The 27847-nt window shown below is 30.8% G+C and overlaps 1 protein-coding gene across 2 annotated transcripts; it reads left to right on the top strand.

Moving 5' to 3' along the window:
* The first annotated feature begins 1004 nt into the window (after positions 1-1004).
* Nep1 (Neprilysin 1) lies at positions 1005-26132 on the top strand. Of its 2 annotated transcripts, none has more exons than XM_012369068.2 (13): positions 1005-1274; positions 2573-3037; positions 4768-4999; positions 5345-5383; positions 8490-8735; positions 8960-9168; positions 9369-9548; positions 9751-9962; positions 10465-10681; positions 10758-10940; positions 12037-12199; positions 21678-21994; positions 25412-26132. In XM_012369068.2, the coding sequence occupies exons 2-13, from the start codon at positions 2912-2914 to the stop codon at positions 25682-25684; spliced, it is 2397 nt and encodes a 798-aa protein (XP_012224491.1). In that variant the 5' UTR covers positions 1005-1274; positions 2573-2911; the 3' UTR covers positions 25685-26132. The 2 variants fall into 2 exon arrangements, with proteins under 2 accessions (XP_012224491.1, XP_067208192.1); XM_067352091.1 differs by having other exon boundaries at positions 1005-1283.
* The last annotated feature ends 1715 nt before the right edge of the window (positions 26133-27847 follow it).

Raw genomic sequence — 27847 nt, 5'->3', positions numbered from 1 at the left:
TTTTCAGAAACAAACAAACCGTTCGCCTCACAGAGTCAGATCCTTAAAAATTCTGGCCTGTGAGCCTGTGGTCGAGTCACGACGTAGTTATGACTCGACCACCCTTCCTCAGGTAAGGACGTAACATTATAATTTATAGTTTTCACATGCTTTTGCTCTTAATGGGTAAAAACATTGGCAATATATAGAGGCATTTAAAAATAAGAAAATATTTACATAATTTGCTATTCTTATTTTGTCTGTATATGTTTTTAAAGTTTGTTTATTAAAATCGAAAACATCTTGTATATAATAGCATCTATGAGAATTTTTTTACTTTCGAAAGATTCTTATTATCAAAACTTTTAATACATACAATACATACAGTATAGTACATACAGTAATACATACAGTATAGATTGTCTTTATTATTATAAATTATTAGTTATATCTTCTTCATTATTATAAATTATTAATTCGATTTAATGTAATTCTATTTTACAATTTAATGTAATAAAATTATATTTTTTGTTTAATTTACTATAAATTATAGCATTATATTTGTTTATATTTCCAAGATATTATAGGAACATCAATAGAATTATGATGCAATTTTATATTTCTGCAACATTACAATATTGCTGCAATCTATTTTGAATGTTCTGTGCTATATGGAATGTATCGAACACATACATATATGTATGTGTATTCTATTGTTTTTCTACCGACAGAACTTGTAGTAGACATTTGCAAAACTGCTCACACAATCATAGTTGTATGGAAATTCTTGTAACACTATATTGAACAAATGCTATTGCACGCCGCATTCTATAATAAATCACGATATTCCTTTGATAAAACAAGTGCCAAGTAGGTTCGTATCGCGGCCGCTATGCGTCGTAGTACAAATCCGATCGCCGCAGCATTGCAGCATCGACCGCTTTCCCCCTCCCTCCCCCAACCACACACACCTCTGCACCTTCGTGTGGCGCTCGCCTACCCGCACGCACCCTCTTACACCCCCTTATCGGAATCGAGTCGTCACTGGCGGTGGTGGCGGTGGCTTCGATCGACATCACCAACAGTTTTTCGCAGGACGCTTGTTGCTTCTGTACACAAGCTACGAAGGCAACAGAACTCACTCTGTTACATCTTTTCGTGCGCCTTAAAAATCATTCGGATGCCTGATTACGATTATTTGATTAGAATTATTTTACTTGCTTCATCATAACAGTGAATAAATTGCGAAAAGTGTTATCACACAGTGTGATCCTTGATATATATTTTATTGACTGGTAATTAAGGTACATTATGGATAAATATGAGCATCACTTAATGATTCTTATTGTTGAAAATTCGAATCTTTTGTAGTTTTTATGTATATATGTGATTAATTTATTTAAAATTTATTAAAATTGGTTTATTATAAATATCGTTTTATTCTGTGTAATCCAGATTTTTTTATGTATAGTAGTGTTATATATTATATTACTACATATTTTAATAAAATTATTTGATATAATTAGTACATGAACTGGATATACACGTTACAATCGTAACAGTTATGAATTACATATTTACTTAAAAATATGTAAATTGGAAAAAATAGTGGTTTTATTATTTTAGTGTCAAAGTTAAAATAGTTTTTCAATTATGAGCAATGAAAGTTTACAACTTAAATAAAAACTAATTGAGCTTAATAAGTTTCTGAATTTCTAATAAATAACTAATAAAATTTTCTTTTTTAGTTAATTTTAATTAAACCTTATTTAAAAATTTTTACTAGTAATAAAATTGCTAAGCATTAAATGGACAAATTAATAAAATAAAGTCATGATTTCTGCAACGTACTATTTCATAGCACATACGCGCGCGCGCGCGCGCGCGCGTGTGTGGGTGTGTGTGTGCGCGCGAACGTACTTCGTGTATATGTGTGTGTATATAAGTACCCATGTTTTATGTTTTGAGTATAATAAATAAATAAAATTATTAAAAAGCATATTTTATTATTTGTTTGTGTTTTTGCACTTTTATTTATCAAAATTTTTTAATCTGCAATGATAAAAATATTTTCGTATGCTAAAAATTACATAAATTATTATGTTTGTATTATTTAAATTATAATTATTTAATGATTAATAGTGATATTTCAAAGGTAGGAATTTTTTACATTACATGTAGTGCAGAAGAGATTACTCTCATTACCTACAGTTCACAAAAATATTTTTACATTAAGAAAATGCATGCAACTTAAACTTTGCATACGAAGATATAATAAAATAATAAATATAATATGTAATTGCGTATGAATATTTAACATCAATCTGTAAAAGTTTACAGTTTATTCAACTATTCATAATAAGCAAATGAAATTATTTAACAAATTAAGTAGTTTTATAATAAGTTTTGTTAATTACTGCTTAATTGTATGTTAGAATGCAGGAAAAAAAATAGATTAAAGAAATTTTCAGACTGTTGTATCAAAACTGTGTTCTTAGAGAACTGTATTATATAACAGAGTTATCTGTTTTGTACAAACATAGAACATAGAACTTTATTTGATACATAAAACATTCGTCTTTTCTATATTTAGATTACAGGTTTGGACTACTATGACAATCGCTTGATAAAGCCTACGTGTTACTTCAAAAGATGATGATTAACTGGCAGCAGCAACTTTGCAAAAGTGCAAACACATCACGAATTTTAAAGGCATTTTTGAAAAATTGTAACACGTTCATACCGTATCCATTGTAACTTGAAAAAATACATACCATAGGACGTTGTCCTGCGTATTCTGCGTATCCTACGAGCTTGGAATCTCTTTCCCGTAGGCTTCAAAAAAGCCGCAAGTTGTTAGTTCCTCCGATGAACGTGAGTTACTTACAACTTATGTCAAGGAGGTGTCTTGTAGAGGACCAGCAAGGTAAATATGAAGGCCGAAAAAAACAATGGATATCTACGATCCTCAACTATTGTCACTGAATCGTCGGCCGATTTGCCGATATCAAGATTAGTTGGTCAAGACTGCACTGCACCTACTATAAATCCTCTTCAGGTACATGAAATTTCTTGATAATTAAAATTTGACGTTCTTTGAGTATCACGTGTTTTTTAGGATCCTTATTTCAAAATAAACATACAATATCATTGAAAAGTTTTTGGACAAAATGAAAAAAATACGATATTGCAAAAAAACTAAAAATATACTCTTTTCTGTGGTATATAAGTTTATAACAAGTGTTTAAACTACAAAAAATTAATCAAAAAAAATTTCGTACCATTATACAGTTAGGAGCATCAAAAGTTATCCACTCGAGTACTTCTATCATTTTTCAAGTTTTCCCTTCTATCTACTAAAGGTCTTTTCTTATTCCCAACAATGCACTCGGCGTCCTCTCCTCGTGTTAGATGGAGATTAATAGATGGACGGGGGGACGTCAGCGAGAACATATTACTGATTGTGAAATTAAGAGAAGATCTTAAGCAGATAGAAGGGGACGGTTTGGAAAATAGTGAGAATACTTAAATGAATAGCTTTTGATGCTCCTTATTGTTTAAGTTAAAAATACTTATATATTTTTTTTTTTTTTGGAAATAGCTATCGCAAGCCTTTATCACAGCTTTATATTAGGTTGTTAACTAAGTTTTATGGACTTTTTTGTCAAAAATCTGTGTTAATATTTAATATTCAAGGAAATTTTTTAAATCAAAGTAATTGCCGCTGTTATCTATTATCTTTTGCATCTTTCTGGTAAAAGTTGAATGTCACGATGGAAAAAAGCCAGAGATTCTTGGCAGTAAAAAAGTCATTGGTCCATTTTTGGACCTGATTGGTTTTGAAAGCACTGTCCTGCCAATTTACGTTGCATCAATCGAAACAAATAATAATCCGAAGGCGCAACTGGTGAATAGGCTAAATGTGGAAGGACTTCCCACTGCAAGTAGCTTCCCATTCCAATAGCGTTTGTACGATGGTTGAAGCGATATAAGGCCAGGCGCACGGCTTATCACTCAAGTCAAACTCATTATTTTTGAATCATTTGAATCATTTCTCATACATGTCAGCAGATATAGTGTTGTCATCATAAACCTTACAAATTAATTTTTTCGTTTCAGCAGCAGTTTTCTTTAAATTAAAGAACATAAATATGCAGTGGCAAGTATGCACTTTATCTTGAATCACACTTAAATAATATTTACGATAGCAACAGCGACTTAAAATATATCTATTTTTATACAAGATAGCCAACTATTAAAAAAACAATGAAAACTCGCCACAAACAAATGCTATACTAAATATTAAATCTATCTACTTTCGATCCGCAGAACTTAGTTAAAACCTAATATATTCGAGTTAATCTAATATATCTATGTACAAGTTTCATCAAGGTGTCCTCAGAGATTGACTTCCAGACTTTCTGAAGGTCTTCCCATAGCTTGTTGACATTTGTTAAAAGACACTTGTTGAGTTTTTTCACTTTTTGATCGAGTTCTATAGAAGCTCTATAGAAATAGAGTTATGTAATTAGATCACTGAGGAGACCAGATCATATTTTGAATCACTTTTTCTTTCTCTTGCCGCGTCAGATAATTTCTATAGAGATAAGACAAATGTTTAGAAAAAAAATTGATTAGATAAAAATTTGTTTTTCAACAAAATAATGATTCTAAACATTTGCCTCATCTCTGTAGGAATTATCTAATGCATCAAGAAATTTTTATTTTATCCAAAAAACTTTCCGACGGTATTATATAAATTGTTTTATTTTAACTAATTTTATTTAGGTAACATATGGTCCACGCGGTGGAACTACTACATCTATTCTTCAACATTCGGCTAACAATAAGCCGCAGAGGCCAATTGGTGTGACACGTGCTACTTCAATCACACGAAGACGAAGTGGGACAGCAAGTAGACAACGTTTGCTCAGTGTATTGGCTATCACTCTGCTGGCCAGTTGTTTTATACTTCTATTATTGGCATTGAACATCACACGTGAATGCATTCGAGAACCCGGTAAGTTTTATCCTTTATTTATCTTTTTATTTTAATTTTCGAGGATTAGAAATATAGAAATTTGTGATTGTAATATCGGTATTATAGGAATACCAAAACTCCTCTATATTGTGTATACTGCTTCTGTATATTTTATTGAGTACCTAAATAATATTTTGATAACTGATAATGAATCTTAAAATCAAAAGAATCTGAAAATCGAAAATTATAACAATTCAAGAGTTTTGGTATTCGACATTGAAATTCAATATTCGATATTCAGAATCTAACAGTAAAAACAGTACTAGAATCAGTATTAGGCTAGAATCAAATACTAGTATATCATTGCAGCATTTTTATTTTCAGATTCAAATGTTTGTATGACGGAAGAATGTGTCAGAACAGGTATATTCTTTTAAATTATATATTAAATCTATTTATCTTTAGTATAAATCTATTAATCTTTAAGTTTATTTAGAGAGGGCTTTAACTACCTACATTCCTATTTGCCAACAACTTCGTTTGCCTACAACATTTTGTCGACAGCTTCGATTGCTAACATTCCCAATTGCCTACAAGCATTATTACGCACATGTAAATATTAAAAATACAAACGTACGTTTGCACACAAGACATTATTACACACATACACATTGCACACATGAAATAAGGAAATCGTATTAACACTTTGCACACAGGATATTATTGCGCACATACAGATTGCACACATGACTTTATGATATAAACTTCGTTTCGCATCTGAAGCACCGGGTGATGTGAGTTAGATCTCGCCTCGCGCGAAAAGTTGCAAACCCACGTGGAATCGTTGTGAAATCTAATTATAAACCTTTGAATACCGTGTGTTTGTTGATTTCTTTATTTCATGTGTGCAATAATACCATGTATGCAATGTGTATGTGCGCAATAATATCATGTGTGCAATGTGCATGTGCGCAATAATGTCATGTGTGCAAACGTACGTTTGTATTTTTAATTTTTGCATGTGCGCTTGTAGACAATCGGGAATGTCGGTAATTGAAGCTGTCGGCAAAATATTGTAGACAAACGAAGCCATTGGCAAACGGGACCCTCCCTACGGGGGTCATTTGAGAATTACTCGGAATGAAATATTGATGTGTAACTTGATAGTGTAACTGAAATTATTCCCAGCAAAGACAGATATATAATCATTACATTGTTCTAATATAACAGAATGTAACACGCTATATAACATGTATGCTGTAATGCACGCATATAATATACTGGTTAGTTGTAATTTTCCACTGACATGATATTGCAGTTATATCATATAGATATAACGCGGTACTAAAATGTAATATAATTGTTATATAACTGTTATTTCATTAGTTAACGTATAGTTACATCTTTATTAGATTAGAGTTAAGTTATTATCCTGTAATAAATGGAAATCCCTGGAAGGAATAATAGATCCATGAATTAATTCTAAGCAAAATTGAATGAAATCTTTTTGTGAATACATATTTCATTTAGTTTCGCTTAAAATTAATTCAAGGATCTGATATTCCTGAGAGTTGCATCTATTACAGAATAGTAACAGTTAAAATATGTTGTAATAAAAAAATTCAATCAAAATTTAAGATACTTTAATTACTTTAATACTTTATTAATACTTTTTTATGGGTTGCGGATCTTCCGTTAAATATCGCGTATTTTTCAAGCAAAAATCGCTAATTTTCAATTCCAGCCAGTAAATTCAGACATCCTGAAATAAATAAATAAAATTAATACAATAAATATCATAGAAAGAAAAGTCAATCGGTTAAAAATAAAGCGCCGCGATAAATTCGCTTCAAATTCTTTCATCATTGCCGGATTAGTTAGTATACTTCATATTAGGTTGCAATTTATTGAATTGGTGGAGATAATATTAATCTTTTTATTCATTCCATTCATTCCAATTACAAAGAAACATAAAATGTGCATTTACCAAGATTAATTGATAAAAATAGTGTCACAAATGTAACACGGCACAGTTCTTAAAATTATATAATAATATTATTACAATTCTTGTGTATGCGATAATAACTGTCAAAAACTTTGCAATGACTGATGTCCAGTAAACACTGTTATATTAATGTTATGTAAAAGCATTTGTTAATAAAATAGAATGTTTTAAGTAATATATATTAGTATTACCGGTAAATTATTGGTTAATTGTAATTTTCCACTCATAAATGTAACATGTAATATAACATATGTTAATTTCATTGATACTACGTAGTTATATTCCATATAGAATTGGTTCATATAGAATTGATCATAGAGTTAATAATTAAATAAATTAATTAAATTATATGTATTTAATTTATAAAACTTGCGATTTAATTTCTATAAAAATTCCGATTTTTGCTTCAAATAGGCAGTAAATGAACTATTTCCCATTTACCCACCCAATTTCAAATAATCTGTTTAATATTCTGAATCCCTTGTTGGGATTGTATCAGAAATTAAATTAACGAAGAAAAGATATACTTTGGATCTTATGTTAGTACCCGTCCTTTGTAGGCTTTATATGCATTTCATGGTAAAATCTTGAATACGAGTTAATTAAATCTGGCTTCGCTGCGTAGCGGCAACAAAAGGACACACAATATTATATTGTAATAATATTCTGTTACATTACTGTTGTAATGTTGCAAAATAATACGTGGTATATTACAGTTTTATCATATATAGGTAACTTGCGTTATATTTGTTACTTCCACGTTATATCACTGCAACAAACAGTGTTTATAAACAATAAACAACCTACAATATATTGTAGGCTGCTGCTCACAATTCACCATATAAACTGAGCGCAACAAAAAAAATCAATATAACATTAATATAATGACTGTTGTATAACATGTATATTTATCTGATATTGCTGCTATTTTAGCATAACAAGAAAATAATAAAATAATGCAACAGTTTTAAAAGTTATTTTGTGCCTACAAAAAATTATATAATTTTAACGTTAATAAAGTGTAACACTAGTTATATTACATATTACTTCCATGTTAATTACAGTTATATTCTGTGTTTTGCTGGGATTACTATGTTATGCTCCTAGTAGGAAATTACGTTTTTAGAATAAGAAATTATAACTAATCTGTGTATTACACGCAATGTATGTTATATTGCATATTACATTCTGTTATGTTAGGGCAATGTAATAGTTAATATCTGTGCTTGCTGGGTCCTTACTCGTATGTTTTTTTGGATGGGGTCTGGACAATCTTAACTGATGTGTGTATTGTCTTTAGTAGGTGAATATCGCGAGTGTGACTTGTGACTTGCTAGTCGAACAATTTGTTCGCTAGACAACAGGTCAACGTTGATTCAGTGTACATTCTTAAATAACTTTTTTTTTAGACAACAAAAAATGGTCTAATTTTATAAACCAATGTTGTAATCACCAATTTATAAACACTTGTCGTATACTAATATAAAATCAAGTAAAAATAATGAAAGGGTTTATTGGATATAGCGGCTAGTTTATTAGCAGCGATGGACCGTACCGCAGCGCCCTGCATCGATTTCTTTCAATACGCTTGTGGTACATGGAATCAATTGCACGTGATACCAGAAGACCGAAGCTCTATCAGTACTTTCGAAGTACTGTCTGATCAGCTACAAGTAATCTTGAAGCGCGTTCTCGAGGAACCGCCTAACGCGGATGACAATAATGCTACTCTCAAGGCGAAGATGTTCTACAGGTCGTGTATGGACATCCGTGGGTATAAATGATACACAGGATGCCCCGAACAACCATAATCTCTTTCCTTCTTTCTCTTTCAGTCATAGATATGATAAATCATATTTAATATTTAATTTCATAGATACATAGAAAAATAAACAATATAAATATAATAAATTGACTCCAAATTGCTGTGTATAAGATTTAGCTTGTATCTGATATAAATATATTACAAAAATGAAATTAACATAAAAACGCAGCTCGCATACGAGAGAGCAGGGATGCCCCTTTGAAGGAAATCTTAAAGCGTCTCGGTGGTTGGCCAGCAGTGGTAGGAACGTCCTGGAAGCCACCACCTTATCCACTGGAAGTTCTTTTGGGTCGTCTACGTGGCGAGTATAACGAGGGCGTATTGTTGGAGCAATGGGTTGGTCCGGACGATAAAAACTCCTCGACCAACATCCTCCAGGTGCGCCGCCAAAGTAAGACCCCGTCGACGGTCGACGGCTGTACAACACGCTTATTTTTACAAAAGAATTTGTATTTATTTGTATTTTATCTGTACTTTATTACTTTGTTAATTACAAAAAATGTTTATACAAATAGAAGCAAAATTTTTGGAAACTGTAAAAGAATCTATTGTAATAATGTTCTTATTTATCTATACAGTTAGACCAGATGCAGTTAGCATTGCCCAGCAGAGATTACTACTTGAAGAAGAACAGCGAGGCCGAACTAAAGGCTTATCACAATTACATGACAAGTGTCGCTGTTTTACTGGGAGCGAATCCTCATTCAGCGGCAGAAGAGTTTAATCGAGTGATTGTTTTAGAGAAACAACTAGCCAACGTACGATTTATTTATATTTAACGTAATCTTGTACTGCTTGTCTCATTTCCCGAATTGATTAAAAGCGAAACATATTTATTTCTCTTTTACTAATTAAAAATAATAATTACTAATTAAAAATTTATATTTTTTATTACAAGTCTGAAAAATTTTAAATGTAGGCGTAGATTTTCTCCATAATCCATTCCATTGGTGATTCTAGGCTTCATTACCGGAAGCGGACAGGCACGATACCTCGGCAATCTACCGGAAACTAACGTTGCGGGAACTGCAGCAAGAGGTACCGCAGCTGAAGTGGCTTATTTACTTACGCGAGTTTATCAGCGCACCGATAGATGAAGAAGAACCTGTCGTGGCATACGCGATGCCGTACTTTATGCAAATGGGTGGTATCATATCGAGGACGGATCGTAGGTGAAGAAAATGTTTTAAAAAATTATTTTAAGGCAATATCTATAATAAACTTTTAAATAAATTTGTTGTTTCAGAAAAATGAATAATTTTCTGTAATTTTTTATGAGTAAATCCAAATATAGTATCAAATATTTTTTTCGGAATAGCATTGCAAATATGACTAAAATTGTTATTTTCGGGATATATTTTTGTATTTTTTAAAAATGATGTTCTACGCACTTTTTAAGGCCGGTATTCAGTTCTGTATTGATATTTTTTGTATGTATAGTACTTTAATAACAGTAGAAAATATTTATTTTTTTAAATATTAAGTTAAATTCTTATATTTTTAGGTTTCTACGTTTTTGAATTCTTTATTTTCCAATTTCTCAGTTTCATGCTTCTAACTGTTTGCAGTTTCCATGCTTTATAATATTATAGATTTCAAAATCCTTACAATTTTTTGATAAAATTTTTGACTGAGTTTAATATTCACATATTTCTTGATTAAATTTTTTTACAGAACTTTACACAACTATATTGTATGGCGACTCGTTATGTCGATTATGCCTCACATGATTGATGAATATCAGCAAAAACGGATCGAATTTCGCAAAATTTTACTAGGCATTCTCAGTGAAAGGAATAGATGGTCACAATGCGTTGAGTGGACCAACAAGAAACTCGGAATGGCAGTAGGAGCTCTTTTTATACGTGACAATTTTAATCATGAAAGTAAAGTGAGTATTTTCAGTTCTAGAATTGGCTTTGTGATTGATAGAATTCTTAAACCAGAATGTCCGATGAGGTTTTCAGGAGACTGCTTTAGAAATGATCCGTACGATTCGTGAGGCTTTTAATGAATTATTGGCTGAAAATCGTTGGATGGATGATGAGACTCGGATGGTGGCAAAGAAAAAGGCCGATTCGATGAACGAGCGAATTGGATATCCTGAATTTTTAAAAGATCCTCTTGAGCTTTCTATGGAATATGTAATGGTAACTATATTGTACTTTATAATGTTATTTTATTTATTATATATGTATATTAGGGTGGTCCTTAAAAGGGGTCTGCTGGAATTTTATTCTTGGAGCCTTCTAAATCGGCTCCAAATAAATTTAAAAAATCCCCCCTAAGTTTCAGCCCTCTATCTCAACCCCTCCTGCAAAGAGGTCGAATTTCGCCATTTAAAATACATGTCTTATTACTATATTTTCATTATATATTTTTTCGAGAGACTAATTACTCGCGAAAAAATTCGTAATTGTGACATATTTAAGGACGTGAATGTTATGTATGTAAAAAAATATTAGTGTAATTTTAGGGGAAAACCACGTTGAATTACATGACCTAGATCTCACTTTTTTTCAAATTTGACGAAATATTGTATCGAAAAATGAACATATCCGTTACTTCGTGTTCTTTTATTGTGTTTATGTTTAAATAGGGCTGTAAAAATCATACGATTTACGATAGTTTATTTTTGTTTCATTTGCGATTTTTTCCTTCCTTTTTTTTATAATTACGAAGATATCGTGATATTGTACGAAAATAAGAAAAAAAAGAATCCGGATAAAATTACTGAAAACGCACTTGAAACGCTTTATTTACAGCCCTATTTGACATAAACACAATAAAAGAACACAAAGTAACGGATATGTTCATTTTTCGATACAATATTTCGTCAAATTTGAAAAAAGCAAGATCTAGGTCATGTAATTCAACGTGGTTTCCCCCTAAAATTACACTAATATTTTTTTACAAACATAAAATTCACGCCCTTAAATATGTCATAATTACAAATTTTTTTGCGAGTAATTAGTCCCTCGAAAAAATATATATTAAAAATATAGTAATAAGACATATATTTTAAATGGTGAAATTCGACTTCATTGCGGGAGGGGTTAGGATTGAGATAGAGGACTAAAACTTAGGGAAGATTTTTTTTTATTTATTTGGAGCCGATTTAGGGGGCTCCAAGAATAAAATTCCAGACCCCTTTTAAAGATCACCCTAATGTACATACTTATATATTTCATGCTTCCTCTGAGGAATAATCAAAATTTTTTCATTGTACATATTGAATTATTTCAGTTAAATATAACAGAAAATCACTTTCTGGGGAATATTCTTGCTGTACTTAAGTATGATGCTTATCACAATCTGCAAAAGTTGCGAAAACCAGTTGATAAGAATAAGTGGTCGACTGAACCAGCTGTGGTAAACGCTTTCTACAATCCCAACAAAAATGATATAGGTGAGGATTATCATTAATTACATTTATTAACAAAGTTAGACATTTTTTATTGGCTAGAAAAAAACATTAACTTTCTATAATTTTTTATATATTAAATCCGAATTTGGCTTTATAAAGTAATACATAAAGATTTTGAGAAAATCGAAGAAAAATATACCAAAAATAACGAATTTTACAATGTCATTCTAAAAAAATTAATTTTTTTTAAGAATAATTATTATCGAAAAATATTTTTTTTTTTTAAATAAAAAATGTAATAAAAAAATAAAATTAAAAAAATTATAAAAAAAGAAGTTTAAAGTAAACTACAATATTTCCACATGATACATTCTAAATAACGTTGAGTAAAATAATATTGCTTTTACAACTAAATGTTATATCTACCTCAATAAGCGACAATAAAACGACAAATACAGAGTGTCCTAATAAAATGTATACACATTTTATTACCATATATTTTAATCAGTAAAATAGACAGACGTTAACTTGTTGTGTTGGTTACCTTAAGAGGATCGCGGAATGCCTGACGAACTCTGATGCAATAGCGCCATCATTTCGATGGAACTAAAAATGACATTGACATTATGTCGGCGTTATGTCTATGTATACGTATCTGTTTGTGTTAATAACTCATTACACATTTGGTCTATGTATATACAGGGTGATTCAAAATAACCGTATGTCCTTAAAAAGGCATATTCCTGAGCGTATTCTGAGACAACTTTTCCTTTGGCAAAAGTTTGTGCAGAGCTTAATTTTCAAGTTATAAAAGAAAATAGTTAGCATATCGTGAGTCGAGTACAAAAAACAAGCAGGGGCGTCGCAACTCATCGTTACATGCGAGTGTTTACGTGAGGCGCCTGCTGCAATCAGCTGACACTCACGATACACAAATACGTATACGCATATCTCTCTCTCTCTCTCTCTCTCTCTCTCTCTCTCTCTCTCTCTCTCTCTCTCTCTCTCTCTCTCTCTCTCTCTCTCTCTCTCTCTCTCTCTCTCTCTCTCTCTCTCTCTCTCTCTCTCTCTCTCTCTCTCTCTCTCTCTCTCTCTCTCTCTCTCTCTCTCTCTCTCTCTCTCTCTCTCTCTCTCTCTCTCTCTCTCTCTCTCTCTCTCTCTCTCTCTCTCTCTCTCTCTCTCTCTCTCTCTCTCTCTCTCTCTCTCTCTCTCTCTCTCTCTCTCTCTCTCTCTCTCTCTCTCTCTCTCTCTCTCTCTCTCTCTCTCTCTCTCTCTCTCTCTCTCTCTCTCTCTCTCTCCCTCCCTCCCTCTCTCTCCCCCCCCTCCTTCTTTCCCTCTCTCCCCCCCCCCTTCTTCTCTCCCTCCCTCCCGCGATAAAACAGATCCATATTGAGTAAAAGTTTTTTCACTTTTTTATGGTTCACGTTTCACGTTTCCAAACACAACACATTTACATACTCTGTTCACTCACTTCATCGATAAAACGAGAAATTTATTTAATGATCATTACTAATCACTCGATGCGTGAAAATTACTCGAAAAAAGAAACACGTGTTTTTCGAGTAATTGTGTATCGTGAGTGTTAGCTGATTGTAGCAGGCGCCTCACGTAAAGACCCGTGTGTAGCGGTGAGTTGCAGCGCCCCTGCTTGTTTCTTGTACTCAACTCACGATATGCTAACTATTTTCTTTTATAATTTGAAAATTAAGCTCCGCACAAACTTTTGCCAAAGGAAAAGTTGTTTCAGAATACGCTCAGGAATATTTTCCTTTAAGGACATGCGGTTATTTTGAATCACCCTTATGTGAGATGGTTTGTAAACAAACAACGCTTGCATTTCATTCCTCAACCGAAATTCCGTCGCAAGGCTGCAATATAAATGTATGTACGAGACAAAATAGGCATGTACAAGGTATCAAGTAAACATAAACTAAATATGACAAAATAATATTTGAAAAATATACATACAAGGTAAGGAAAAAATACCGGGACCCCGAAATATCTCGAAAAATAAAAGTTTTATAGAAAACTATTTCCGATAAAAGTTGTAAAGTTTAAAAAGATCTACATAGGCCCGTTTCTACCAACTTTACCTAATCAGCAATTTAGCAAACCCTCAGTTAAACCTGAACCTGAGTTTAAATCAAAAGTAATACTGATTTGTTTCTACCACGATTATATCGAGGACGATTAACTAAACCTATACTATATGTCTAATAACTCTGAAATTATTTGAAGACAGAACGCTGATTGGTTTAATATTAGAGAACCTAGAACTAGGGTTTCCAGTCTAATAGTGATTCTTATCTTTAATCGAAAATATAAAACTATTGATATTATTGACTTTAAATTGCCTTCTATTATTGACTATTATTGAGTTTTTAAATCACGTTGCTGGAAACGGCCCAGTATAAGTTATTTTGTGCATATAAAATAATATTTTAACTTTAATGAGTAATATAAGTAATAAACGTAAACAAATGTTAAATTTTTCAACAGCAGAAAAAAATATTTTGATTGATTTAATTTTCAAATATAAAAATGTGATAGAAAACAAGAAGTCTGACATGGTAATTTAAAAAAAAAAAAAATATTAGAAAATAATAGAAAATTTGTTTAATAGTATATCCTCAACCAAATTTAGAACATCAGAGAGTTTAAAAAATTGCTGAGACAATTAAAAAAAAAACCAGAATATTTTTTGCCGATGAGAAAATTCGATTGTATAAATGTATAATGTACAAGTATAATGTAATATTTTTATCTTATGTTTTTTGTGGAATATTATTATCTGCTATATTATTATCTGCATATTATCTGCTATGAACATAATTTGAGTAATGCTAAATAGTTATATTATGTTACGTTTTACTTTTAATATTTTCCTAATTAATATTCAAATAATAATTCTGATAATATAATCTAATTGTTATTTAATCAAATATCAAAATATATTTCTTAATATAATTGTTATAAGAAATGATCCGATAGCATAAATACGTAGTATTAATAATAATTGCTTCATAGAAGATACTGCATTATTTCTAGGAAATATATATATATATAATTTAAACTTGTAATTATAATTATAAAATAATACTAAAGAACTTACTTATTTGTCAAAAATTCTAACTCTTTTCTAATATGTTCTAATATTAATTATACCAAATCTTTACTTAATCTAAATTGTATTTTAAATTCAACGTCATCTAATGTTTCAAAATAATTAACTCGCTCTTTAAATCTTTTTCTTCTTTGTTCAATTTGATCAATATTTTCATCATCAGAATCTGAGGACCACAAAAGATTAAAATACGCCATCATATCAACAAAATAATAATTATTATTTTTTACAATTATTTTTAACGTATCTGTAACGTCTCAAACACTGTCAATGAGTGTTGAGTGAGTTTTGACAAGATGATATCCAATAAAGGTCAGGATACATATTTGATGATATGATATATAGAAATAAAAATAGAGTATTGCTAGTAACATTTCTTAAAACCGGCGTTTAATTACTTTAAACGGTCGAGATCGACCGTTTAACTTAAACTCGGCTTACAGATATTTAAACGCCGTTAAATAATTGGTAAAAACCAATATTCAGATTAAGTTAAGATAACCAAATGTCACTAGGGTTTAATTTCTTAAACCACGTTGGTTGAAACGGCCGTTACTGATCTTATCAGTTTGACTTTAGGTGACGTCGCCAAGGTCAGGACCACGGTGTAAGAATATAAGGTGATTTCACGACCATTGTATTCTATCAAAAAATCTGTGATCAAGATGTCATAGTTAAGGCATGTCACACAAGATGTCACGTTGGTGCAAAATCCCAAGTAAAAAAGAATAGAAGATATGGATAGATGTGGATAGAAAAGGATAGATGATGAATTTCTAAAGCACATTTATATATAATTATAGTCCTAAATAATACAAATTTTTTAAAATAAAACTTTTAACATTGTGTATAAAAATATATATTACTGACAAAATATTTTTTTATTTTTTTATAACAAATTATTCTTAGTTAAATTTGCAGAAAAAGTAATTAATAATGTATTCCAGTCTTTATAGAAAATTAAGTTTCTTTAAGAAAATGAATATTTATAATTAAGTTCCGCAGGACAATAAAATTTATATATATATATATTTAAAGTCCCTCAACACGTAGCCACCTAGCGGTTCAATGTGAAACAATGACAGGAAAATCACAAAAATTTGTTACCGTGAAATCACCTTATATTCTTACACCGTGGTCAGAACAAGGTCACCTTGGATTTTTTAAATGGAACCCTCTATTTTTTATTGCATATTCCTGCAGTTGATCTCGAGAGTTTTTGAAAACATTATAATAAAGTTATTTTTCATTAAGAACTTTTCAAGTTAGGAGGATTGAAAGTTACAGTAGAGTGAGAAAGAAAGAAGCGCGTTGAGCGCGTTGCCTCATTGTCTTTTTCTCTATAAAGATAGATCAGTAGAAAGAACAGAAAGAGAACAAGCATCAACTTCAAAAAAAAGATAATGGATATTAAAATCTTATAGCGTTTTCGATTATACAGGATTTGAACGACCCAGGGTTGATCAATCACTATTTTACTATAAATGCAAGTCTTTCATTGGTGGAGAGGTTGCAATGACGTCATTAACCAACCCTGGGTCGTTCAAATCCTGTATAATCGAAAACGCTATTAGTCTGGAACACCAGAGGATGAAGGAACAAAAAAGAAGAATTGATAAACAGAAACGCAATTATGATAGTGTAATTACAGAAACCAAAAGTAAAAAAACAGACTATTTCAGAGTATCAGGGTATAATACGATTATAAATAGTAAATGTAAAGATCAGGTAGGCAGTGGAGGCATTACCTTGATAATAAATAAAAACCTTCAAATAGAAGTATTAAAAAATGCACAAATTAACCTAAATAACATTGAATTATTGGGAATTAAAATAAAAGGACTCCAAAAAACTATCAACATTATAGGAATATATATTATAGAAAGCCAGGGAGAGTAGAACAGAATGACACCTGGACAAAGATCATAGACAGCTACAATTTTATAGATAATGAAGCTGTAATAATAGCAGGGGATTTTAACTGACATAATCAAGTTTGGAACTGTGCGGATACTAACAAAAATGGAGAAACACTACTAGAAGACGAATCAAATAAAATCAATAAGGAGCGTAAAGAGCCACAATGCTAGTTCTTCGTGCGAAGGTTATAATATATTCGTTTAAAATTGTTTACATTAAACGTTTCTGCCTGGCATCAGGCCTTCTTTAGTGTACAATATAAGAATTAATAAAAAATAAAGTTCGCTCGCAATAATTACATAAAATAAGAGATGTGGAAGACGTATTTGCAATCCTTTTCAACCAAATTGTTGTTCAGTAATAAAATAGATAGGATTATATTAATTTCATGATGAAGAACTCGCCCACGTAAAAGGAACGAGGTGGAAACGTGAAGAACAGATAGTCTTTACATGTTGAACGTTAATATATTAGTGATACTACTAGAAAAAATGGAAGAGATGAATATGATTGTTATTAATAGAGACACTCTGTCGAGAATCGGAGAGGGAGGAGTCAAATCATCAAATTTAGACTTACTGTTTTCATCGGATAATATATACGAGTTTATATCGTATAAACAGAAAGAGGACTTAAGGGGCTCAGACCATTATCCAATTGTTTTTTGAAGATTTGAAGATTAATAGAACACCGTACATTAAACTAACAAATAGAATTTCTAGAAAAAGAACAAACTGGAAAAAATATTATGAATTGATCAAACATCAAGAAAACAAGCTCAAAATGCAAGAATATGACTAAGAATGAACAAGAGAAATATTCGATAATAATAGATATTATGAAAAATGCTATTAAAGAGGCTATTTATGGAAACAAATTAAATGGGAGAAAAAAAGAGATTAAAAACAAAAAAGCATTAAAAAAAATACCCAAGAAAAATAATAGAAAAGTTAGAAATCCAGTTGACTGGTGGGATGATGATTGTAACAGAATTATAGAAGAAAGGAAAGAGAAGTTAAAAGAACATATTAAAAGATAGGATTTACATAGTTTTATAGAATATAAAAGGACAAGAACCATAGGCTGAAAAACAATTAAATAGAAAAAAAGGAAAGATTTAAAAGATTCGTTGGTAGCCTTAATAAAGATTCTGACATTAATTATGTCTGGAATAAAATGATAGTAATAAAAAATAGTTTTAAAGCGGTTGATTGGCAGACAAAATAGAACTAAGACCATAGAAAAAGAAATAGATAAACTAGCACCTCCATGGGTAGACAGCAGGATAAATGATGATGAAGAAAATGATAACAAAGAATCTGTAACAGAAGAATTAAATAAACCTTTTATCTATGAAGAATTAATTCGTGCGTGTAATAAGGTGAAAGAAAAATTTGCACCGGGGATAGACCGAGTAGATTACAAGATGATTAAAGGATTAAGCACCAAATTTAAGAACGAACTTTTAGCACTATTCAATTACTGTTATTATAAGGGAACACAATTTAATAAATAGAAGCTACACCAAACATTATTTATTGACAAAGTGGACAAAGAAAAAATAAAATCAATAACATTATCATCTTGTATAGGCAAAATTATGGAGAGGATGGTCAACGAAAAATTAGTGTAATGGACGGAGAACGGTAAATTTGACAAAAACCAGAATGGATTTAGAAGACGACGTTCATGTACAGATAATACTGCCAGAATAATAGTTGAAATAGAAATAAGTATGATGGAAAATAAACATACTGTGGCTGCATTTGTAGACGTGACGGCAGCGTATGACAACGTAAGAAGAAATTTATTAATTGATAAACTGAAAAGAGAAAACTGCCCAAGAAAAATCAGAGGTTATATTAATGAATAGATGAAAGAAAGAAGGACTAAGTTTATAATTAATAAAGAAAAATCAACTGAACAATCATATATAAAGGATTCTCAAGGAGGAGTTATAAGCCTCACATTATATGCCTTATATGTACATGAAGGATATTATAACCGGAATTAGTCATAATATAAAGGTGCTACAGTATGCTGATGACATTGTTGTATATTCTACGGGAGATAACTATGAGAATTTGTTGAAAGAAATGGAAAATGCAATTAAAATACTTGGTAAAAACTTAAGTAAAATTGGATTAGACTTAGAACTTGACAAAACCAAAATAATAGACTTCAATAAAAAAGGTATAATAAATGTACAGAATAATTTAAAAATTGAAGGAAAAGAAATCAAGTTCTCAAGGTATGCAAATTTCTTAGGCGTGATTTTTAACAATCAACTCACTTTCAATAAGCAAATAGAGCAAATACAAGGTAAAGTGAATAAACGTATAAATATACTTAAATTTTTTAACAGAGTTTCTTGGGAAATAGAAATTAATTCAGCTATATTAATATACAAGAGTTTTGTAAAATCCATTATGGACTATGGTTTATTTATATATTATCCGAGGGACTGGAGAGGGGAGGATAAAGTAGAGAAATTACAACATAAAGAAATAAGAATATGTATGAGCTATAGAAACAGCACTCCAACTAATGATGGAGAAAGCCTAATTTATGAGAATGGAAGAGAGAGCAGGTCTGCTAGCAAGAAACTACTGATTAAAGATTTACAGTTATGATAATAAAGAGTCTTAAATATATATGAGGATCATTCTTTTATGATGCAGTTAATCCTTAGTCCCGACGGTTCTTTTCGGCACCTTTAATCCCGACTCATGGGTTGTTTGCGTCTTTGCGTTATTTGGATCAGTAAAAACGCTTTAAAAAATCTGAAAAAATTCATGGAGCTTCTTTCAACCTTCAACTTGAAGTCCCAATCATAATATTTCGATAAAAATTATTTTTTTAGGTAGGGGATATGGCGCGTTCCGTACCCGTTTTCAAAAATTACAGCACTTTGAAATTTCGCTTGGGTCGAAAACGACCCATAAGTCGGGACTAAGAGTTAAACAAACTGTACGTGTAGTGCTTGAGCAAAATAAGTATATTTCAATCAAACTTATAAAATATTTTTACATACTTGCACGTGATTTTCTTTCTCTATATCTAACAGCATAACTAGGGAAAAAAACGAAAACGAATCTAGAGTTATAGAAAACATAAAACATAGCAATAGAATGACATTATTCTTAACAAAGAGTTAGAAGGTATTATGAATAGATTAGAAATTTTGGAATGTAGATACAGGTTTATCAATCCCAAAAAAAAAATAACTATTTTAATTGAATCATGGAGGAACTTTAGAAAATAGAAATGAAATAGAACGGATTGGTAGATTTGAAGCTTATAGTAATAATTACTGGTCATTAACCGAACAATAATAGCCATAGATATAAGTATGGAAAGAAAGGAAGTAAAATGTAGTGATGAGGATTTATTAGATAAGTTTAAAAAGGAATATAAGTTAAGTGAAGATTTTATTATAATTTACACAGATGGGTCAAAACAGGAAAATAGTATAAGTACAGGTATAGGGATAGAAGGGTCAGATATAGCCTATAAAATCAATATTAATAATAAATGTTCTATTTTTACTGCCAAAGCGATAAGAATAGAAAAAGCAATGGGTTATATGCAATAAAATGAGATAAAAACTAATGTAATAATATTAACAGATTCATTAAGTATTTGTACAGCGTTGCGTAATAATAGTATTAATGTTTATCAGAATAAGTATATTTATAAAATAAAAGAAAGAGCATATTTCTGTACTAAAAATATGAAAAACAAGGAAGGAAGCAATATATTAAAGTAATTATAGGTTAAATCCCTAGTCATGTAGGTATAGCTGTGTGTGGTAATAAAATGGCAGATAAATTAGCAAAAGAAGTAACAGGCGAACAACTAAATGTTCTGATTTAACACCTCCGAACTTTTACCTATGGAGTACTTTAAAAAACACTGTACGTCATAAAACCAAGAACACTGTAGAACCTGAAACACGAAATTGAAAATGCCCGTGCTGTTATTCCGCTAGAAACAATACAGTGCATATGTTGTTCTGTTGCACATCGTTGACAGCAATGCACTGGTTCTGATGGTGATCATTTTGAACATTTGCAACTTTAAGATAACTAACACAACAACAAGTTAACGTCTGTTTATTTTACTTGTTAAAATATATAGTAATAAATGTATATACATTTTATTGGGACACTCTATATAATCTGGAAATGTTACATATAAGAAGTATATAAAGTAATAAAACAAAAGATCTATTTATATAAGTGTAGATATGTAAGAAATTATTCTTTAAATTATAAATTAACCTAGAAAAATCGAAGAAAACAAAAGAAAGATCTATGTTAAAATTAATATTTTCAAATAGTTTAAACAGGAATGCATCCGGAAGATATGCGACTGCTGTGCGCAATTCTTATTTTTCTCGCCTCTTACTATCGGTTTATCAATAACAGTATTAATAGTATTAATTGGTGCTGTTTTGTTGTGTTGGCGTTACAGTATTTCCTGCAGGAATTCTACAGCCGCTTTTTTACTCTCAACACTTTCCCAAGTCCTTAAATTACGGCGGTATCGGAGTAGTGATCGGTCATGAGATCACCCATGGCTTCGATGATAAGGGTCGTCAATTCGACAACGATGGCAACATGATGCAATGGTGGAATAACGCTACTATTAGGGCGTTTCGTGAAAGAGCACAATGTATTGTAGACCAGTATTCTAGATACAAATTACAGGAAGTAAATCTGTACATCAATGGTAGGATGACTCAAGGAGAAAATATTGCCGACAACGGTGGTCTCAAACAATCTTTCAGGGTAATGATAGAAATATGCTACGAGGCAATACACAACATGTCTGAAAAATGATGGCATTAATTTTTTTTATCTTTTGTGTAAGCATCATCTATTGATAATTAGACGCATTTTTAAGTTTCATACAAATTATAGCAGTTGAAATGCTTAAATACATTTTATTATGAAAATACAATGAAGCAACGAGTTACATATACAGGGTGACCCATTTTAATCTATCAACCCAAATATTTCCGTTCCCTTGCATTTTACAAGAAAATGTTTCAGACAAATGTTGTATGGTTTCAAGGGGGCCATAAAATGATTTCATTGGTTTGACCTTGGATAGTCGTTTAAAGGTCACACGAAGGTCACCTTCAATTTCTTAAATTGAAACCTCCATTTTTCATTACATATTCTTATAGCTTATTTTGAGAGCTTTCCAAAACACTATAATAAAGTTATTTTCCATTAAGTATTTGTCGCGTTATGAGGTTTAAAAGTTACAATACTGCCGGCATTAGAGATATTATCCGAGATGTACCACGTGGAGGTTGCACGGTCAGATTTACATCTCTTGTGTGTGTGTGTGTGCGTGTGCGTGTGCGTGTGCGTGCGTGCGTGTGTGTGTGCGCGCGCGCGCGCGCGTGTGTGTGTGTGTGGTGCGTATTTAAAAATAATTAAGTATTTTATTGAAGGTGTTCGAAGACACGTCCACCTTGTTGGATACATAAACGCAATCTTTTATGAAAATTGTTACGCACTCTATTAAGAACAGTTGGTGTTATGCTTCTGAACACGTTACGAATACGTTGTTGCATATTTTCAAGTCGGCTCAGTCTCGTACACTTTTTTTTTAACATATCTCCAGAGAAAAAAATCCAATGACGTCAGATCCGGAGATTTAAAAGGCCACTCCTGAGTTTGACTACCTAAACCAATCCATTGTCTTCCAAATACATTATTTAAATAGTCCCTGACGTCCATGCTCTGTGAGCGGGCGCTCTGTCTTGCATAAACCACATTCGATTACGTGTCTAAAGATCAACATTCTCTAAAAGAATCGGTAACTGATTTTGCAAAAAAAATAAATAACTTTGCGCATTAAGGTTTGCTTGAAAGAAATATAGACCAATAACATAATCTCCTACTATACCAGCCCACACATTAATAGACCATTGCCATTGTAATTCTTCATTCCGTTGCCAATGTGGATTTCCTTCAGAATAATAATGGCAGTTATGTCTGTTGACACCTCCAATCTTACTAAATGTGGCTTCATCAGAAAAAAGCATATAACGAAAGAATAACGGATCTCGTATTATTTGATTTTCAGCCCAATTACAAAATCTTACACGACGGATAAAATCCTCGATTTTCAATGCTTGAGTCAAAGTAATATGATACGGATATAATTTATAATTTCGCAAAATGCGATTCGCAGTTGATTGTGGTACACCATGTTGATGTTGAATTTTTCTCGTGGAAGTATACGGATCCATTTGAATAGCAGCAACAGTTACCAGCGTTTTCACTTTGTCAGCTCCAGTCTTTTGACGTTTTCTCTTTAAATCACCTCTTTCAGCTTTATGAACCGCATGTTTTATTGTCACTCGCGTTGGATGTCGTCTATCAGGAAATCTCTCAGCATATAATCTTTCCGCAGCTTTATAATTGCCTCTAGTCTCACCTATAATACGTATCATATCAACGATTTCATGTGGCGGATAGTCTGCCATATCACAGACCTTCTTAAAAAAACTTTCTACGTATTGAGAAAAATGCTATGGTATCAAGAGAAATCAATGTGACCTCTAAAAATGTTTGGTCACACAAAAGGACTCGACTAGTAGTTTGGAAAATTATTCCTTAAGTCAAACCACGTCTGATTTCTCTTGATACCATAGCATTTTTCTCAATACGTAGAAAGTTTTTTTAAGAAGGTCTGTGATATGGCAGACTATCCGCTCGCAGACTATCTCGGATAACGCTAATGCCGGCAGTATCGTAACTTTTAAACCTCATAACGCGACAAATATTTAATGGAAAATAACTTTATTATAGTGTTTTGGAAAGCTCTCAAAATAAGCTATAAGAATATGTAATGAAAAATAGAGGTTTCAATTTAAGAAATTGAAGGTGATCTTTGTGTGACCTTTAAACGACTATCCAAGGTCAAACCAATAAAATCATTTTATGGCCCCCTTGAAACCATACAACATTTGTCTGAAACATTTTCTTGTAAAATGCAAGGGAACGAAAATATTTGAGGTGATAGATTAAAATGGGTCACCCTGTATAATAATAACTTCCGTTTGAAACTCGATAAAACTGCAACGTAAACCTAAGAAATGTTAAAAAAGTTTATAGAAATGATCGTTTAACTTGTACATGAGTTTTTGATGTTTTGCAAAATCTAGAAATGACAGTAAAAAATCTAGAAAACGACGAACGGTCAGGACTTCTAAAAACAACTTCGATGAAAGATCTTGTGGAAAAGGTCCATCAAACTCGAATAACTATGCTATAATGTTGGCAAAGTAATACAGTGTTTTAGCAATTATGATTCACATTTTATAATTTCAACAAACGGAAGATCTATTCTCGATTTGTGAAGATCTGTTTGCATTTGCTAACAGAGTGCGTTTGTACGTGAATTTTTAATCAAAAAACAAATAGCAGTAATTATCTATTCATCATATTTACCTAATTTGACTTTTTGCTATTATTTTTTATTTTAAAAATTCAAAATTTGAACACTTAAAATGAAAGAGATTTGCTACGATGACATTCCAGCTATCTGAATAGTTGTGATAAGGATCCTCAATCCCTAAAGCAAACGTCTATCCATACATTAGTTGACCATGCCTAACGCTATATTGCTGAAAAATCATACGTTGAATAAAATGAGCGATTTTTATATATTTGAATTGATATAATGTCAATTTCGTTATTTTTCAGACATACTGTATAGTTTCAGAAATATATTAACAATAAGTTTCAAAAATTTCAAAATTTCAAAGATTTACATACTGCACGTTTTTAAAAAATCCGGCTATATGTTAATTCTAAAGAGAAATAGAGAAAATTGACAATGATTGACACATGGGATCAACAACCGTAAATATAATAATTCAAAGTTTGCTGTCGGAAAATCCTAATTATTGTATAATTTCGTATTCTTAAATATGTGAGACATCTTCTACTTTTATTTCTGCGAGTGTTACACTCCGACAACTGCGCTTCTGATACTTATTGTCTTCCATATTTGTTTATTTTTAAAGAATCACACTTTACATCATATTTAAAATTGCTGAAAAAATGGAAAAATTAAAAAATATAAAGTGCCAATCAGTTGTGGTCTCCCCTCTACAAGAATTATAAATTGAAATATTCTAAACACACATATTAACTTAATAATAATTTTTTTGCCTCAAACAGGCTTACAAAAAATGGGTTTCCATTCACGGCGAAGAGCCGTTGCTGCCAGGAGTGAATCTGACGCACGATCAACTGTTCTTTCTTAATTACGCACAAATTTGGTGCGGTTCTATGAGACCGGAGGATGCACTCACAAAGATCCGCAGCAGCGTGCATTCACCTGGACCGGTGCGGGTTTTGGGTCCCTTATCCAACAGCGAGGATTTCGCTAAAGCTTTTGCCTGCCCATTAGGCTCGCCAATGAATCCCAAGAAAAAATGTAGTGTTTGGTAGCTTGTTCAATGACATATTATATATATGTCACTTTATTGTAATTAAAATTGCGTAAACAGAAAAGATCGCAAAAGTTAAAAGTTCCGATTTTGGAATTAAAAACCCGCATTCTCTGCACATTCTAAATAACGCTAAACTGAATCGTTATCCTGAATTCAATAAAATATTTAACACACAGGACTTGAAAAAAATACATCAAAATATAAAAAAATCAAATTTAAATTTAAAATTGAAAAGAGAGATGTCCACATAATACTAAATAATGATAATACTAAATATACGATAAAAATATATGGTTAAAAATTATAAAATTATAAATGTATCATGTCCAAAAATCTGAAAAATCCGTGAATTGTCTCTTAATTATCCTTATTGTTAGCACAATACTGATATACTGTATGTTTTTATGTAATAAGCGAATAAAAATAAAAATAAAGTACAAATACAACATTTTCTTATTTTATAAAAGTATTTAATAAAGGTGCACAAATTGTGATATTAACTTACTAATACTGGCTCGGGGCGTTCGGTAATTGTTCCTGTTTTGTATGACTGCGTACTTACCAAATCAAAATTGTAATTAGTAAAGATAATAAAATTTAAATATAAAATTTACTATAAGTAATCATCAATAAATCGCGCTTTTAATCAATTTCCGATGTTAGCTTTTGGATATTTTATTCCGCAAACGTTTTTCCTTATTTTTAAATTATAATTTTTTTATCTATTAAAAACTTACTTTTTGCACCTTTATTTTATTAAAATTTATATCAACAGAAATGACACAAAAGAATACTGACTATAAAAAGGTATTAATATTTCAAAGATATTTTCATTTTTGTTGTTTTTGTTCTTCTTTTTTATATATTTTATATTATCATTATTTACAATACTATAGCCAACCAAAGTCGCAAATTTACATAATTTAAACTTCTATAAATGGTGACAAAACAAAATGAGATACATTTTGTTTAAATAAAAAAAATCATTGGTTGTCTAATTAAAAATTCTATGCGCTAAATAAAAAAACTGTAATGCGCAATGTATTGCGTTATTATAAAAATTTTTTACATTATACGCAAAGCTATAAATTTCTTAGATCTTGAATCCTTAATAAGTTCTTTTTTCCACTAAGTAATTTCTAATTAACTCAACTCATTAATTAGTTTAAAAACTACAATTCAGAGAATGGAAATCTTTTTAAATAATAAAAGATATAAGCAATGTTTCAGATCTCAATCTTTTGCATAATCCTTCTGTGATTCTCCTATCATTTTACGATCAACTATTTCACTCTGATATTTTATCTGTTCTAAATATAGATATTAAATATAGAGATTATTTGCAATGAAGAAGATATATTCAAGAAACAAACCTATCATTTTTTTATAAATCCAACTTCAGTTTCTCAAAGATGTTTCTTAAAGATTTCTTTGACATTTTAAATTCTTGAAATTTTAGATTTTTAACCAATTTTATTCTCACTGCGTCAGAATATTGTTGCGTAATTAGATTTTTTCTTTTTTAAAGTTATTGAATCGTTTGATTTTCAAACTTTTGCATCTGCAGAACTATATTATTTGCATGCAAATTTAGGCATTTTTGTTATCTGGCAAAAATAAGTAATTTTCTGTATATTTTTGTACATTGAATCCGAATCCAGTTTAATGAAATGTGTAATAGAGCGCAATAATAAAATTTTAGAAAAGTCTAAGAAAAATATGCCAAAAATAATAATTTTACTATATTTACAATGTTATTTTTAAAAAATAAATTTTTTCTTTAATAACCATTTACGTTATCTTAAAACGCTAATTTTTTTGTAATATAAGTAAGTAGAATGAAAAAATGATATAAAAAAATAATATCAAAAAATAGAAGTGTAATGTAGATCATCTTTACGTAATAACGCTCTTTGAATAACGTTAAGTAGAATTATGTAATGTTCTACACATACATAAATAATCTACTTTAATAGGTTCATAACACAAATACGTTTTGAAAATTTTACATAAAAAGCACATAAAATAACAAAAATAAAAATGTGTTAATACAGAAATATACATATCGTTTCTACAAAACAAAATTGCAAAAGAAAAATTATTTTTGAATAGTTTTGTATATATAGGACAGCGCTCGGAATTAGTTGCACATTTCGGGCCG

The sequence above is a fragment of the Linepithema humile genome, chromosome 3 (genome assembly GCF_040581485.1).
Source record: "Linepithema humile isolate Giens D197 chromosome 3, Lhum_UNIL_v1.0, whole genome shotgun sequence".
In the NCBI taxonomy this organism is placed as follows: Eukaryota; Metazoa; Arthropoda; class Insecta; order Hymenoptera; family Formicidae; genus Linepithema; species Linepithema humile.
The sequence above is the reverse complement of the archived record's forward strand: the minus strand, read 5'-3'. Positions and strand labels throughout refer to the sequence as shown.